General features: G+C 38.9%; 1 protein-coding gene and 1 long non-coding RNA gene across 3 annotated transcripts in view; one reads left to right on the plus strand and one right to left on the minus strand.

Annotated features, from left to right (window-relative positions):
- SLC12A1 (solute carrier family 12 member 1) overlaps nucleotides 1-15,071 on the minus strand; it is a 47,399-nt gene that overhangs the window by 13,890 nt on the left and 18,438 nt on the right. For both annotated transcript variants that reach the window (XM_026856264.1, XM_026856265.1), the window contains exons 10-18: nucleotides 14,455-14,606; nucleotides 12,746-12,853; nucleotides 11,892-12,015; nucleotides 10,888-10,989; nucleotides 8,852-9,007; nucleotides 7,038-7,137; nucleotides 6,841-6,952; nucleotides 2,845-2,985; nucleotides 874-980 (exon numbers count right to left, since the gene is read on the minus strand). In XM_026856264.1, coding sequence (XP_026712065.1) covers nucleotides 874-980; nucleotides 2,845-2,985; nucleotides 6,841-6,952; nucleotides 7,038-7,137; nucleotides 8,852-9,007; nucleotides 10,888-10,989; nucleotides 11,892-12,015; nucleotides 12,746-12,853; nucleotides 14,455-14,606 — 1,102 coding nt within the window. The remainder of the gene's footprint in view (nucleotides 1-873; nucleotides 981-2,844; nucleotides 2,986-6,840; nucleotides 6,953-7,037; nucleotides 7,138-8,851; nucleotides 9,008-10,887; nucleotides 10,990-11,891; nucleotides 12,016-12,745; nucleotides 12,854-14,454; nucleotides 14,607-15,071) is intronic.
- LOC113484103 overlaps nucleotides 1-15,071 on the plus strand; it is a 29,111-nt gene that overhangs the window by 10,166 nt on the left and 3,874 nt on the right. The window lies entirely within an intron of this gene.

Raw genomic sequence — 15,071 nt, forward strand, 5'->3', positions numbered from 1 at the left:
AAAAAAAAAAAAAAAAAAAGTATCCACATCATGCCTGTCAACGAGGAAAGCTACTTTGAGCTGATCAGTAAAAGTGTCAGTGCTCACAGGGAGGTGTTACTACCATGTACTAGGCTGCTCTAGGTAAAATTGCAGAAGAAATTGCCCAAGATTAAGTAAAGTACTATCAACTTTCTTCCCTCATTAAAAAAAAAAAGGGGGGGGGGTATCATTGGGCATTGGAACAGATAGGCTGTTCCTGAAATGGGTCTTTCTGAAAACACTTCTGAGGAACTAAGTTGCTATTGGGTAATTTTTTTTCTGCCTTCTCTGAGGAAATAACAAAGCTGAGGTGGTTTTTATTGTTCTTTAACTCACTTCAGCTTTACAGGTGAAGTTTGAGAAAGAATCTAGGAGAAGCCTGTTTCTAAATGACTGTTTCCTAGCTAAATCCCAACCCACAGAGCTGCTGAGCATTAGGCACACATGAGATTTGAAGCAAGGCTCTTCCTCTGTCTCCTAGGCTTAAAAGAATTCCATGATGTTCTCTTATTCTCTAAGTATGTACATTAGGGTTGTTTTTCTTTGAGCTGCTGGCCACTAAAAATGGAAAAATATAGTTCTGGAAAAGCACTGCTGACAGCAGTGCAGCTTTTTTATGTAGCATTGTCAATCCACATCAGCTCTGACAGTGCCAGGTGTCTGCTAAGCAGGTCTTGCTAGGTGTGTGAAGCCAAGGAGCCTTTTTTAATGGGCAGAAACTTCTATTACAGAGCTAGCATGTGTCAACCCAGATTGTAGGTATTTTCTTACATTGGTTCTACATGTCAAATTCTGTATGGAAATGCTAGTCTAAGAGGAGTAAAAAAAAGGAGGTACTGATCTGTGACTTACTGTATAACACCCACATAGTTTTCAACTTGCGTGGCAGCAGCATTTCTCCAGTCCTTCTTAAATCCAATCACCAAGGTATTTGGTTTCATTCTTCCCAAGCCTGAAGCCTAACAATATTAAAACACTGCTTGAGAAGGTACGCACACATGCTTTTACAGTAAATGAAAAGTAATGGCAAAAGATAACTGAAGTAATGTTCTGGAGACACTTACAACTAGATTGCATTTCATGAATGTCCTTCATGCTCATACCCATGCAGAAAGCAGAAAGATTAGCCCTAAATCATTCCAACTATAAAGGATTTTAGATGACAGAAATGTAGGTTTGCTAAATTAGCATTCATTTGCATTTCTTCTGACATGCTCTCATTAAAATGGTTCAATAACTTGGAATCAAGAGAGAGTTCAAGCACTGTTTGTATGCTCACTCTAACATAATAGCAAAAAGCTTTTATCAGATTTGGAGTACCCAATAGGTTAACTGGGTCTGAAGTCTCTTAAAACACCTCAGATATTCAGAGAAGACATATTTTCTTAAGAACAGGGTTTTATTTTGCCCTAAACTTAGAAACTGTTGCTGTTCTGTTTGCTGTATTCTTTCCAAAAGATTATCCAAAATTATGCTTTATAGATAAAATTACAGTTTATAAACAGGAAGAACAAATGGTTTGTCAAAATACTAGGTTGCCACCAAAACTGGGCCTGGTTGCTATAACCTGAACAAGTAAGTGTTGTCAGATTCAGCTAACCTAATTTTTATAAAAATCTAGATACTCAGTGTATTGGGAACCTTCAAGAGGAGGCCCACAAATACACCAGCTTGCTGAGCTGTTACACTTGCCAATTTTTACAACTAGCAAAAAGAAAATAGATAAAAACTGTTGGAACCTCGGTGGGGTTTTTTGAGTAGCAGTGATAACATCTGCACTATTTACACTGAAATGAATAATTGGTTGGCAAAGCAATGAAGATGTCTTTAGGTTACAATAATGATGATATGGTTATCCTTCTGTTTGCTGGAAGGGAATTATTTGTGGTCCAGTAGTTGACATTGGCAGTAGTGTCTAAGTACTAATGGAAAGGAAGAGATCAGCAGACTCTAACAGTTCTCAAACATCAGAAGGATCTCCTACTGAGACGATGCATAAACCCAAGATGAAGTGTCCTTGTGAGGCTTTGATAGAACAAAGGGATCTTTATTAGTAATATTTCATCTTGCTCAATTCTGCTGTCCATTCAGCAAGTGTACAAAGAGCCCTGGTAGGCTATCAGTGGGTGATTGTTACCCAGAATATTTTAGTTGATTCCCTACTGTCTCAGTTTGCACTGATGTCTTTTCAGCGGTGTATTTTGTGCAAAGGATGGGAATTTTCTCTATGTTTTGCCTCGGTACCTGTATGTTTAAATATTCATATATGTGAGAGAGAGAGGGAGATGGGAAATATGAAAGCAGTGCCTCGGTGCCTTCATTAAGGCCATTTTAAATGGACTGTTGGAAATGATCTGCTGTATTAGAGTAATAGCAAAATATTGCAGACTCTTTTACTTAGATGTCCTCCTCTCTGCAGAAAACGTATATTACACATTTTTAGTTTTCAATGGATGCAAAGATATTCTTATATATTGAATATGCTGCATAATACCAAACAATAGAACTGATTTGAAGTGTATCAAGTGTTGGCTGCATAGACATTCATACGTTGCCCTGTAGATGCCTCTCTTTTTTTATAATATTGTCTTGTTCATTTAGGAGAGAATCAGTCTGCCTTGTCTCATAATTCCATAGCCCAGAACTAGATCTCTTTATGAAATAACCTGTAATATAATATACACATAGCCCCAGAATGCCCTTTCTGTTTATAACATTATTCATATAAACATAGGACTTCTTAACAAGTAAACAGTAATGCTTTACATAAAGGGATGCTTTGATCTAACACTCTTCTATGTGTTGTGTAAACAAAAAGCTTACTTGAAGTAGACTTTTGACTCCATCTCTGAAGCTGTCAGCTGCCACTGCTGCATAAAAGGCTTTTCTTTTGTTCTTTGTGAGCCAGGCCTGCTTTTTTGCCATGCCACTGTTCATCTCCTTAACACACAGCTTGCGTGGTCCCTGCATGATACAATAAAATACTATTAAGAAGGCTTTGTATTATACATCACACAGTGATTTTGAAGGAGTTACCTAGTCTGCTGTGGGAGCGAATAAAGAGTCAGAAAAATACATTTCCAAAAAGGTTCCACAGAGATTCAGCCCTTTGAAAAGAACTGTGCTGCTAACATAATTCACATTCTGTTCGAGAGGGCTGAGGCTGTTAATGCTACTTAAATATAGTGATTCTGACAGAAAGAAGGACTACTATGGATTGTAACATCTTAGAAAAATATCTAAGGTATGATGAAGCATCTCAGAGTGAATAAAGTCCATCTCTGACTTGACTATGTAAACAGGTCTCAGCAAATCTAAATATAAATGCTTAAGCTCTAAGAGTAAGAAAAGGGTTGTTGTCATGCAATTAAAGATGCAAATCCTTTGTCACCAGTTCATCCAGTGGTCATTTGGTAATTTAATGAAACAAAATCCATGTGCATATCCAAGTCACAGACATGATACACTGACTTGACAGCAGAGAATGGGCTGGCAGTGGGTCCCCAAAAGATTAGGCCCAGGGAAGTCTGCAAGCACGGCCTTTATAAAGGTTGAGAGAAGCTTGGGAAGCGTGTATCTGGAATTTAGTTGATCTAAAAAAATCTGTGCTCTTAAGTTTCAGTTTAAGGTTTGCTGGGCTTTGTTTATTCCCGTTCATGTTGTCTTTAGGAAGCAGAATCAGTAGTCCAGATCTGCAGTGAAGATGAAACTCTGAGAGGGACACTCAAGAGTCTTAAATACCAGTTTCAGTGTTACTGGGCTGGGCAGGCAGTCTTCACTTTCCAAGGGAGAATAGAAGAGCAGAACTGTAAACTATGGGAGTGTGTCTGCCACCATCAGAGACAGAAGCAGTAGTTAGATGTGCCAAAAGGATAGAGCTGGCTTGGAAGCACTTGGAATCCAGTGAGTATTTCTGTTTGCCTAACTTGAGAAGTGGTACCAGTTTGGTTTGTTATAAACTGATAGTTTTGAACTTCAGTTTGCTGCAGAAGTCATTCCTTTGTGCTTTTTGAAATTTCTAATATTTTTGAGAATGCTGGCAAGTTGCAATTTGGGTTCCAACGGAACAGGTAACTAGAGAAATTGGTAAAAGTTTCCTGTAATATAAAACTAGGAAGGCTTGGTAAACTCATGCTCAGGAGATTGTATTTCATAAGTCATATTTAAACCCTTTGCCTTTAAAGTTAGTTAGTATATGGTAGTTTCTTCTGCTAAGCTGGGAAACTGGTTAAAATAGAGCTGAGGGAGATGTATATTCTTTTTTTTTTTTTTCACCATAGCAAACACTGTAAGCTCAAAATTTATTTCCCATTTAAGAACAGTGTTAAATTTAAACTGAAAGAAATTCTCTCCAAAATGAAATGTATGGGAAGGATGACTTAATGAAAAATCAATTTCTAAAAGGTAATTTTGAATGTAAACCCACAATGTCCTTATAAAACTTTTCAGTCTCACTGAAACTTTTTTTTTTTTTTTGCCTTCCTGGAAGAAAATGGGCTGTACTGTACATTTATATAGCTGTAGAAATAACTGCAGTAGATTTACTTTCAGTGAATTGGCATTGACTGCTAGAAAAGGAGGCAAAATAAACTTTCCAGCTCGTTCCATCTAAAAAGCATAAAGCAGCATTGAGAAAGAAACTGTGTGAAATTACCTGGAAGATTTCATGTTCTTATCTGTGTATTTTTCATTAGTATTATATGTATAAATAAAGTAGGCTGGGTCGATGCTTGCTCAGGTGTGTCCCTCATGAATGTTTCTGAAGTCCTTATGGCTATGTGGGAAGTACAAGGGGAAGGATGGGAGAGTCCATGTGATCTTCCTTTAATGAGATCATGCTACATTCTTGAGTGGTAGTAAATTTACTGGAGTTTGTTTGGATTTAATGGGTTTAACTTAAGAAGAATTTGATCCTGGCTGTTGGAAGAGTAGTGTGAAGAACTGGGAATAAATTGAACAATAAGGTTGAAGTTCCCTTGTGGATAAGGGGAGGAGAAAAAAGTCTTATCCTTCATTTCAGTCTCTCAAAGGAGAGTACCTGAAGATAGTTTTTACGGCTGGCTTGAACCGAGCAGAAACATACTGGCTTCTGCTGGCCAAGGGGAGAGTCCCACCCTTCTACCAGATAATAGCCTATCTGTGTCCTTCCCTACTCCTCCATTGTATCAGTGTTAATGTTTGTGCAGTTGTACAAGGAGTCCAGTGAATCTGCAGACTGAAGACTAACCTTGCAAAAATATTTTATATGAAGGCAGGGAATAAAAGCAGAATAGCCCTTTTTACTAGAAACTCAGACTGTTCAAGCCAACGTACAGCCACAACCTCAGAGACAAATAACTTTAAAATCATCTTTATGCTCGGTCACCATATTTATTTTACCTATCTCTGAACTATTTCTTGCTGCACTTTGGGAAAAAGGAATGGAAGATGTTCTATCTGGCATGGTGTCTCAAAACTTTATGCATAGCTAGCAGCATGAAAGCTTTTAAGGCAAAATATCCTGGGTGTTACATTTATGGCTAAATAATCTTGCAGTATTTGTTATGATATATATTGTAGGCTGCTCTTTGACATGGTCCCTAGGAATTTTATCATCCACTTTTTACTGCCATTTTGCAGATCACAAAGGTTCATTGTGTCACACTTTTATTACCAACCAAATTAGATTTAGCTTAAGTGCTGAAGAAATAATAATATTTAAAAAAAAAAAAAAAAAAAGTGAAAATGCTTACACTAGCAAAATAGACTTAGATTTTTGTGTAGACAGGAATGAAATCTCAGTTCTCCATAGAAAATATATATTAGAGAAACGTGTCTAAGAATTCAGAAAACTTCCTGAAACTCGACTTGAGGAAGATGCATAGTCTCAGGATCTTGTTGGGATTGATTCTATGCTTACTAAATGCAGTGGGAAAGCTAACAGTAATTGCAGTAAAGAAGACTTAGGGCCATTCACTCTTTATAGTTTCCTTTGGTTTGAGAAGAATCCCACGCAGATCTGCACTCCCTTTCTGCGGTGTGGCAGTATCAAATGGTTTATTCCTACACTCCTGTAAAGGAATACATTATCTTGCCTGGACGGACTCTGTTAGCTAGATTCTGTAGCCCCATTTGGTGTCGTGAGCAGGGTTGTTTTCCTCTCAGAATTAAAAGGTCATTGTAATATATAAAATACATTTTCTCCTCTACACTACAAACCCATCTATTTTTGTTCTGTCCTAATGAGAGACTAGATCTTTATCCTTTAAGATACATCATTTTCTGTGTATTTATAACTAGAAATATACTCTTTAGATCTCAGAAGAGCATGTTTATCCTCAGAATTAGCATTGTTACAGTTTTGGAGAAACCACTGCAAAAAGAGCTGAATTACTTGCCAAACCCCAACACTGCAAATCAGTGACAAAGCCTGAATAATTTGACTCTTGCAGTATAATCTTCCAGTTTTCTTGTTTGTTTGCTTGGGTTTTTTTTGGTTTGGGTTTTTTTTTTAAGCCTTGCTGTGTCTGTTTAAAAAAAATAATAAAATCTTTCCTTGTAATAGTTTCTTTTTTTCAAACCAATTTTTGGTCCGTCTACTATGAACTCTGAAATGCATCTCAATGAAGCATTTGTCAGCAGGCTCTGTATCAGCCGATAGCTTTCTCGTCAAGACTTATGACAAAATTCATTCTCAGTGCGAATCTCTTTCATGGTCTGCGCAGACACCCGTCAGCACCAATGGGAACGCTGTGTGCCGGCTGAGAGTGGAATGTGTAATGGAGATTTTCAGCACCCTCTGGTGTGCTGAATTTTCAGATTTCTATGAGCTGACCTTACCGTGTATACTTCACAGCAGATGCACAGCCCGTTGTTCTTTGTAAAAGTATGTGTGATGTCTAGCAGAGCCGGCCTGATCATAGGAGCTCCTGTTAACGCTATGCACTGGGGTCTGTTAGGAGGAAAAAAGAGGTTGTATTTAATTGGGTGATGTATTATCCAGAATAAGCCATTCTACCATTCACTGGAAATCTTACCTGAAGTTTTTCACGTGGTCTTCCACTGTAGTTAATGCCAGAGCACTGTCTAAGGCATTAATATAGTATAGGGCCTGTGTAGAAGAGCCCCAGTTTACTTCTGCATATAATAAAAATAAATAATACATATTAAACCATAGGCTTTTTGCTGTGTTCTGTTGCAAAAGTCAGCAATCATGTTATCTACAAGTTCATGCTTCATAGATATAGAGCTATCATTCTTTGTGCTTCATAAGAATAGGTTTTGCTTGTGTGATGCAAAATCAAACATGTAAATAATTTGTCTCGTTCTTTATGTAAAAACAGTAGGGAATGTTTTTCCTCTGCTTAAAAACTGTTTTCTTCTCTGTTCTGTTGACTTTGTATCCTCCCCCCATGTATAAAATGGACAGCCTTGAGTTACGTAGTTGGTGTGGAATTTCAGGAAATTAAAATTAAACTATTAGGAAGGAACATTGCAAGATCCAGTTAGCTGTGTTCTACTATATAGGTCAAAAATTGTTTTCCAAACCCAATTTTGGCATATACATATTTTCTTGTTATTGTGCAGCTGTTTGGTGGATGGAGACAGATAAGAAACAGCTTCCACACTTTGAGATCTACATGAGTGCAGGTCAAGTCCTGTTACACCAAGATACAAAGCTAATAATTAGTGCAGCTAAGTGGAGTTTTGTGTAGAGGTCTTTATTTCTAAGGAATATTAGTCTTTTCTGAACCCTTCAGTTGCTGTTAAATAAGTGCTGAATAAAAGTCACTCTCTTAGAGAGCAGGAGATAAATAGCTTTTGTACAGTGTCTTCAGTGAATTTAACCAAGCTTTAAGCTGCTACTTTGCAGCAAAGATACTGGCAATATACTAGGAAAGGGTAGAAATCTTCAAATCCTTTTGACAGCTGTCTTGTGACAAGTGCATTCTCCTACACAGGAAGAGAACCACAGACCATCTCAGGTGGGTATGAGAGCACAAATAGGGAGGACACACAACAGTGCAGCAATATATACATAAACAGGCTCAGACCAGGTGTTGATATCCCAAGCTAGCTGCAAGGAAAGCACATCTTGTGCTGGGAAACTCGCCTCTTATTTGGTGCGTTGGTTGTTTGTTGTTGTTTGGTTTTGGTTTGGTGTTTGTTTTTTTTTTTCTCTACTGCAGAAATAATTCTTTCAGTTAGCACTGAAATCTGGGCCTGGGTTAGTTGTGTCCTGGATATGAATAACCAGCCTGTTTAGTCTCGTACTGGTGCTGTATTGTATTAGTGCACAGATTTCTGAGGACAGCTCCTGTGATTTGTTAAACTACTAAGCAGTTTTTTCCAGCAGTAGAGTGTGCCCATCTTTCTTGATTTACTGAGGAATTGTAGGGAGGTGCTGGTGGACAATCAGTTCATGAGTAATTCAGCTTGCATTTTTGTTGTATAATGGGCAGCAGGGTTACATTTTGAGTGAGAACCTCAGATGAGTCAGCTAAGAGCACAGCAAAATTCCAGTAAGGTTTCTGTGTGTGAATGGAAAAAAATGATGAGTGATCCTCAAGTAAAAGCCCAAATGTAGTAGAGATGTGGTAGAAATTAACTGGTGTGCTGGAATGGTTACACAAAACCCTGAACCATATTTGTTAAACAGGCAAAAGTTCACTAGGCTATCCTCTTAATCTGTATTATATAAAGTGGAATTTAATAGGATGATCTAGACTTCATTCTAAAGAAAGATATTGGGGAAAAATTAATGTCTAATTCTGTAAGGAGAATTAATTCATGTAAAATCCAGTCTGGCTGCATAACATATACACAAAATAATAATGTTTTCTGGTCTTACCTGGTTTCTTATATGTTACATAAATATACAGAAAGAGCTCAATGGCATAAGTGATGAGAGCTGCCCACCAGTTGATGACGAACATGACACCACAGCACAACAGGGCTCCAAAAAGTGACACCCACATGTTATAATATCTGAATGCAGGTCTCCAACCTGTTTAAAGAGAAATTGAGGAAATTGGAAGAGCATAAAATACATTGATCAAATGGTGATCCACTGATTTTGTGCACACAAACGTGTGTGCAATTTGTTTCAGGCTCTGTCAGAAGGGGTGGGAGTGATATGTGATGTGGGGCATCATGAGTACCAACAGATACTTTCAGGTGTTGGCTGATGTAGATTTCTATGTATATAGGGTACTGGGTCTTACAAATCTTTTACTACAAACCCTTTCCTACTGTTTTGTCCAGCCTGTCTTTGAGTAGCCATTCTTTTTATATGTATTTTTGCTGAATTAAAGCTCGCTAGGTCAGATCTGAAAATAGATTTTCCTGTAACTCCAGGTAATTGACTACCATGTCCTTGTGATGCATGTACATAGAACTTATTAATGGTAGCTAAAGACTTGCTGAGAAGAGAATTTATCCAATACTGTAAGTGCACCTGTCTTAAACTTGGAAATAGCCTGGCCTCACTGCAGAAAAATAAAATCATTTGCAATTGACTTTAAAAAGATACTCTTCCTGCTGCTCTTCAGCTGCAGTACTGAATTCATCCCCTGCTAGCAATTAAAATGATGAGGCAAACAGTGAGCTTCCATGGTTTGCAGGTCTCTGCCAGGTGTTCTACAGAGCACACTCTTTGGAGGGGAAAATAACACGGAAGATACAAAAGGCTGAGCAACCCTATCTTGGATCATCTTTGTAATGAAGGAATGGGAAGGTCCTGCTGTGAAGAAATTTTCTGTCCTGCAGCCTTGCAATTATTATAATCTATCACTGTGAATTGTCAGAAATTAACTGGAGGAAACTAGAAAAGAAAAATGGCTGCAGTTTTGTCTGAAATGTTAAGTAGTGGCAAAGTAGAGTCAGATGCACGCACATGAAGTCTACAGAGGTAATTTTTACTCAGCTCCAAGGGTGTGTAGAGCAGATCTGCATTTGTTCAGCTGTGCAGGTAATTAGCAGAAGTGCTCATCGTTTCTGCCCTCTGAACAAATGGCACCGTGCAGATCTATATGAAGGAAGTTGATGTAGGCATTTATGTCACTAATGCAGTTTCTTCACACTGGAAATCAAAAAATTTATTCCTTGCTCCTTGAATTGAATAATTGATTCACAGCGGCAGGAAATTGTCTTTCCTGTATGCCAGAAACAGTGTTGCTCAGCTGATCGACTTTAGTCCTTAAGGTGTCACCCCTTCAGTCATGAAGATGATGAGATTTATTCTGCTGTGGCGATGCACAAGCCTGAAAGCCAGTATGTTCCTCTGCTGTACAATTGTAGAGAGGGGCTCGCAAGTTACCCCTGGACAGGAGCTCACTGTGCTTCACCTTCCAGTTCTGCCACTATCTGCCACTGCAGAGCTGGGCTGATGCTGTTTGGTGGACCTGTTCTTGTTCTACATGTTCCCTTCCAGACAGTATCACTTCTAGTGCAATTACTGTTCTTACGAACTTTCCTGTAAATGTCACTAGATTTGGAGGAGAAGGACATAGTGGCTCCCCACTATACCTTGCTTATTTTATGTGGCTAGAGTTGGCATAGGTTCTTATCCACCCATGTTGTGTGATAATGAGGGGGAAAAGAACACCCTGAGGAGGAGCTTTTCTGCTCCAGTGAGATCCACCAGAGTCTTTTTCATCCGGTACAACTGCAGGAAATGTAAGGACTAGAGCTGTTATTTTTTCCTTTTGGAAATAAATAAAATGTCATCATATTCAATGAGAGCACTAAACCCTCAGATCACAAAGCTTAGGTATTTTACAGGTACTGCAGTCTCTGTAGTTTTCCAGGTCTCTGACATAGAGTCAAAAACTTGCAGAGATCAGACTATTCAGCCCACATTTAAATCACTGGTGAATGCGGACTCACCTGGAGATTTTGCGTATGAGGCATGAAAGCAGGAGAAATTAATCAAAGCATATGAAGCCAGGAAGAAATTGGAGATGATGGGAGCGATGGTATTCAGTTCAGCTGCAAGACACACACACAAAAAAGTCAGACGCACGCATCAGTTTCCTAGATTGTTGGATAGCTTTTTCCTGATGACGCATTAAATCTGGACACTGCCTGAATTTGTCATCTAGGGAGAGCTTGGGTATTTTCCTGTGGTACTAATTTAAGGCCACCTTGATTTACCTTCATTCACATTAAGTAGTGGCTGCTGCTGCTTCTATTAATAACATTATGTGCTATGCAAGGTTACGCTTGATACTCTGATTCCACAGACTGGCTCTTGATGTAGATCTGGTGTAAATTTCAGAATTTTAAATACATAATTGAGAGGACAGATGCATTTCACAAAAGACTTAAAATTGTTTTGCTTTTTAAATGGCAGTCTGAATTCTCTCTACTAAACTTCCTATTTACTTAGTATCACATAGTTTGAATTTCAAATCTTGGAAAAACTAAATATGGTAGCTTAAATATGGTAGCCGGGATTTTCTATCACCAGTGCTGGCAAACTAGGATTTGCTTTGGACCTGACCTTGGGGAAGGCTTCTCAATTATCTCAGAATTACCTCAGAGCTATGTGCAATATAAACTGGAAAACCATTTTCAAAGTTGGTGACTTTGCTTTATTTGATATAGTTCTAAGCTCTGCCCTTTTCCAGCAGAGTGAACAGGAATTGCACCCACTCCACATCTTTGAAAATGAGGCTGTGGTGGCATTGAGATGTTACTAGAGTCCCTGCTGGTTTCTTTTTGCCTTCTTTAATAATGGAGTTGCTACCAGGGTTTTAAGTGTGCTTGGGTTTATGCCAGACCTTACCTGACTGGAAATTTTTCTAACCATAGCTAATCATTGTGTTAAAATACCAGTTTATATAATTTCAGAACATGAGATTATCGCAGTTGTGTAATGATATACAAACCAATCAAAATGAATGCCATAGCAATCACGAAAGTGAGAACATATCCCCTGATGGGCTCATTGTTTTTTCCATATCCTTTGGCAAAGAAGTGGAGCCCTTTGTAGACGTTGTCCTTGCAAAGAGCCTGGTAGACAAATCAGAATTTAATTCTGTTAAGCAGTGCTGTCTTGCATCAGAATTTCACTGTCTGTGAATGACAGCTTGCTAGGCTTTTGCTAAACAAAAATTGTATCTATCTTAGTACTTCAAGTACAGCTACATAAGGTGCTAAGCCAATATCCTACTATATTATTATATAGCAGTAAAACAGAATCACAGGCACTTAATACTGAAGATTAACTTAATAGCCAAATAGAGTCTGAACTGGAGGAAACTGAAGCACAAATCAGTGGATTGGTGTAAATCGCACAGGTTATCTTTCTGTCTCATGCCCTCTGTTCCCATTCTGTTCATACTGCTGCTGCCCGGATTGCTTCTGGACAGCCCGTTTGAGCACACCTGCCAGAACCTGAATGGTGTGGTCCTGAGAGCTCCTGCCTATTCCTGGCACTCCTGTGCTTACAGGATGGCTTTCTGTAAGATAGAAGTGGTCCTGAAAAGGAGCCTTGAAGCTATCTATAGCAAGCACACATGTATCCCCCGCTCCTGCAGCAAAACTGAACTCTGACCAAAGGAACATTATCACCCTTGTATGAGGGTGAAGGACCTGCCTATTTCTGTTGAAAAGCATTCTACATACTGTTTTCCCTACCTCTTCCTCCCACATCTGTCAGTGTTGCTTAAATATATATCACATTCGGCACGTAGAGTTCAACTAAATTTTATGTCTCTGAAGGAAAACAGTTTCATTTTACCTGGAAAACTTTGGGTGCGCTGACAAGAGATGCTAGAGCTGATGACAGAGTAGCAGAAAATATGCCAGCTGTGATGAGAGGACCAAAGCCAGACACCATGCTCATCACCTTTAGGAAAAAAAAAAAAAGAAGTAAAAAAGACTAGTCAGGCTTGCATTTTGGATATACTTTTTCATCATGGACCCATTTAAGTACTCTGGTTTTACATGTCTTTGCTTTTCACGGTTGTAAATTCAATACACTACACACCAACTGTGAAGTAGGGAAATACTATTATTCCTGTTTTAGTAAAAAAGCAACAAGTACTCGGTGAGATTTTCTCACCTCCTTTACTAACTGATTGCTATAAGTAACAGCCTCTACTTGATGGGTAAATAGTCAGCTTGTAACAAGAATGAAAAATGGAAATGGCAGGAAAAAGCACCAAACTACAAAATGTGGTTGGAGACACTTTCTTTGGTTGGTTGGTTTGTTTGTTTTTCTTTTTCTTTTTTTCTTTTATTGTTTGATACAGCTAAAAAAAAAAAAAGAGATAAAATGCCTGATTGTGCTTTCATAACAGCAGTGCTGTGAACGGTAATGATGGTCACTGTCAAGCCTCCCTCAGCCCTCCCAGAGAGGCTGCACCAGCCTCTGTGACCACTGAAGCAGAAGCATTGTTGAGAAGCACCAGACAAGGAAGCTAAAAAGTGAAGAAGTGAACAAATGTGGTGGCCAGATGCTTTTTGGTGTGTAGGAAGTAGTCCAGGAAAGAAACCAGTTAATCCTGGAGATTTGTCAGATGAAGACATACTTTTTTCTGACTTCAGCCTGGCAAAGATAAATGCCAGAAGTGAAACTGTCTATGGCTGTAGGGAGGTCACTGGTTTGAAGGGTTGTCCTGAGTCTGGGCAGTTGAACTGAGGTGGGAGTGAGGATGGCAAATGATCAGGAAGGGAAGAAGCAGTCTGTGCCAGGGACAGCATATCCCTTTTAAGGTGGTTACCCAGCCCTGTCATTTAGCAGAGCCAGCTGGGAAAAAAGCAAGTGACTTTAAAAGCTACAAATGGCTAGTTGAAAAGCAAGTGCAGGTGGGTGGTGAGCTCCTCTCACAGGCTGTGAAGCACAGGGGCTGAACAGACATCTGGGAGCTCTGGCTGTCAGGCTGCAGAACTGCTTTTTGATGCCTTGCCTCAGCTTTATTTTGAAGAATAAAAATGGCAGTGTGTCTCTGGCCCAGGAGAAAGACTCCATTACTTCTCACTTGATTTTTCACTAGACTATTTTTTTTTTTTTTTTTTTTTTAAGAAGTCAGAACTCTTTTTTTTTGCACTGTGGCACAAACCTTTAACAGTGACCACAGCACCCCTGAGGTAGAATCACATCCGTGTGTAAAGAGCAGTGAGATGAGTTGCTCATCTAACAGGACTTCCTGAGGTCTCTGTTAAGTCTAGATTTTGAGTTTGAAGATGCAACACAGACTGCCGCATGGTACTTGCAGAAATAGGAGGCAAAGACTTTACCAGAGTGCTGGGAAGGCTAGTGATGGGCAATATGAAGGTAATGTGGAATGAAGGGACTTTTCCCTTTGATTATTCCTATTGTCTTTTACTTTTTTAGATAAAAGCAGATGTCCTGTTGCAGTTAATGGTCAGCAACTAATGGTTTTGGATGTTTGTACTTATGTATTTATATATTGCTTATGATTATACGTATTATCTAATTAAAACCTGAAAATTATTCATCAGCCCATAATCACACGGCTGACTTGCACATCTGGAAAAATCATAGCCTAGGCTGCAGGCAGATGATCCATTGCAGCTCATTCCAGGTACAACTGTATCATTGATGTTCCCAGTAGCATCTCGTACAACACAGGAGGCTGTGGAAACAACAATATATTATTATTTTCCTTCCTTGTGACATTGGAAGAATGTTCTTGCCACACTTTGACTCTTAGTCTGCACACATTTTGTACAACTGCTGCCTTAGTCTCATACCAAAGAGCAACATTTCATGTTGGGCAAGGATTACTTCCCTGTAGTATGGTTTAGGTTCTCATGTTGTCTGTAAGCAAATATTTACTTCTGTTACTTTTAAAATAATCACCCAGTTGATTAATGAGGACAAGTATATTTCTGAGAGTAGAGAACCAGACAGAGATCAACAATAAATTAACTAACTCTAGCGTATTGTCTGCCTGTGACCACTTTTACAAGTGCCACTACAAGGAACCAGATCAGTGAGGGTCTTAGGTCTAGGCATACACTTTTTTTTTTGTTTAACAAGGACACAAGATTGCTTTAGAGACCCATATCCTCAGCTGTTCAAATTGTCATAGCCCTAC

Source organism: Athene cunicularia, assembly GCF_003259725.1.
Source record: "Athene cunicularia isolate RWA chromosome 10 unlocalized genomic scaffold, athCun1 chr10_part1, whole genome shotgun sequence".
In the NCBI taxonomy this organism is placed as follows: Eukaryota; Metazoa; Chordata; class Aves; order Strigiformes; family Strigidae; genus Athene; species Athene cunicularia.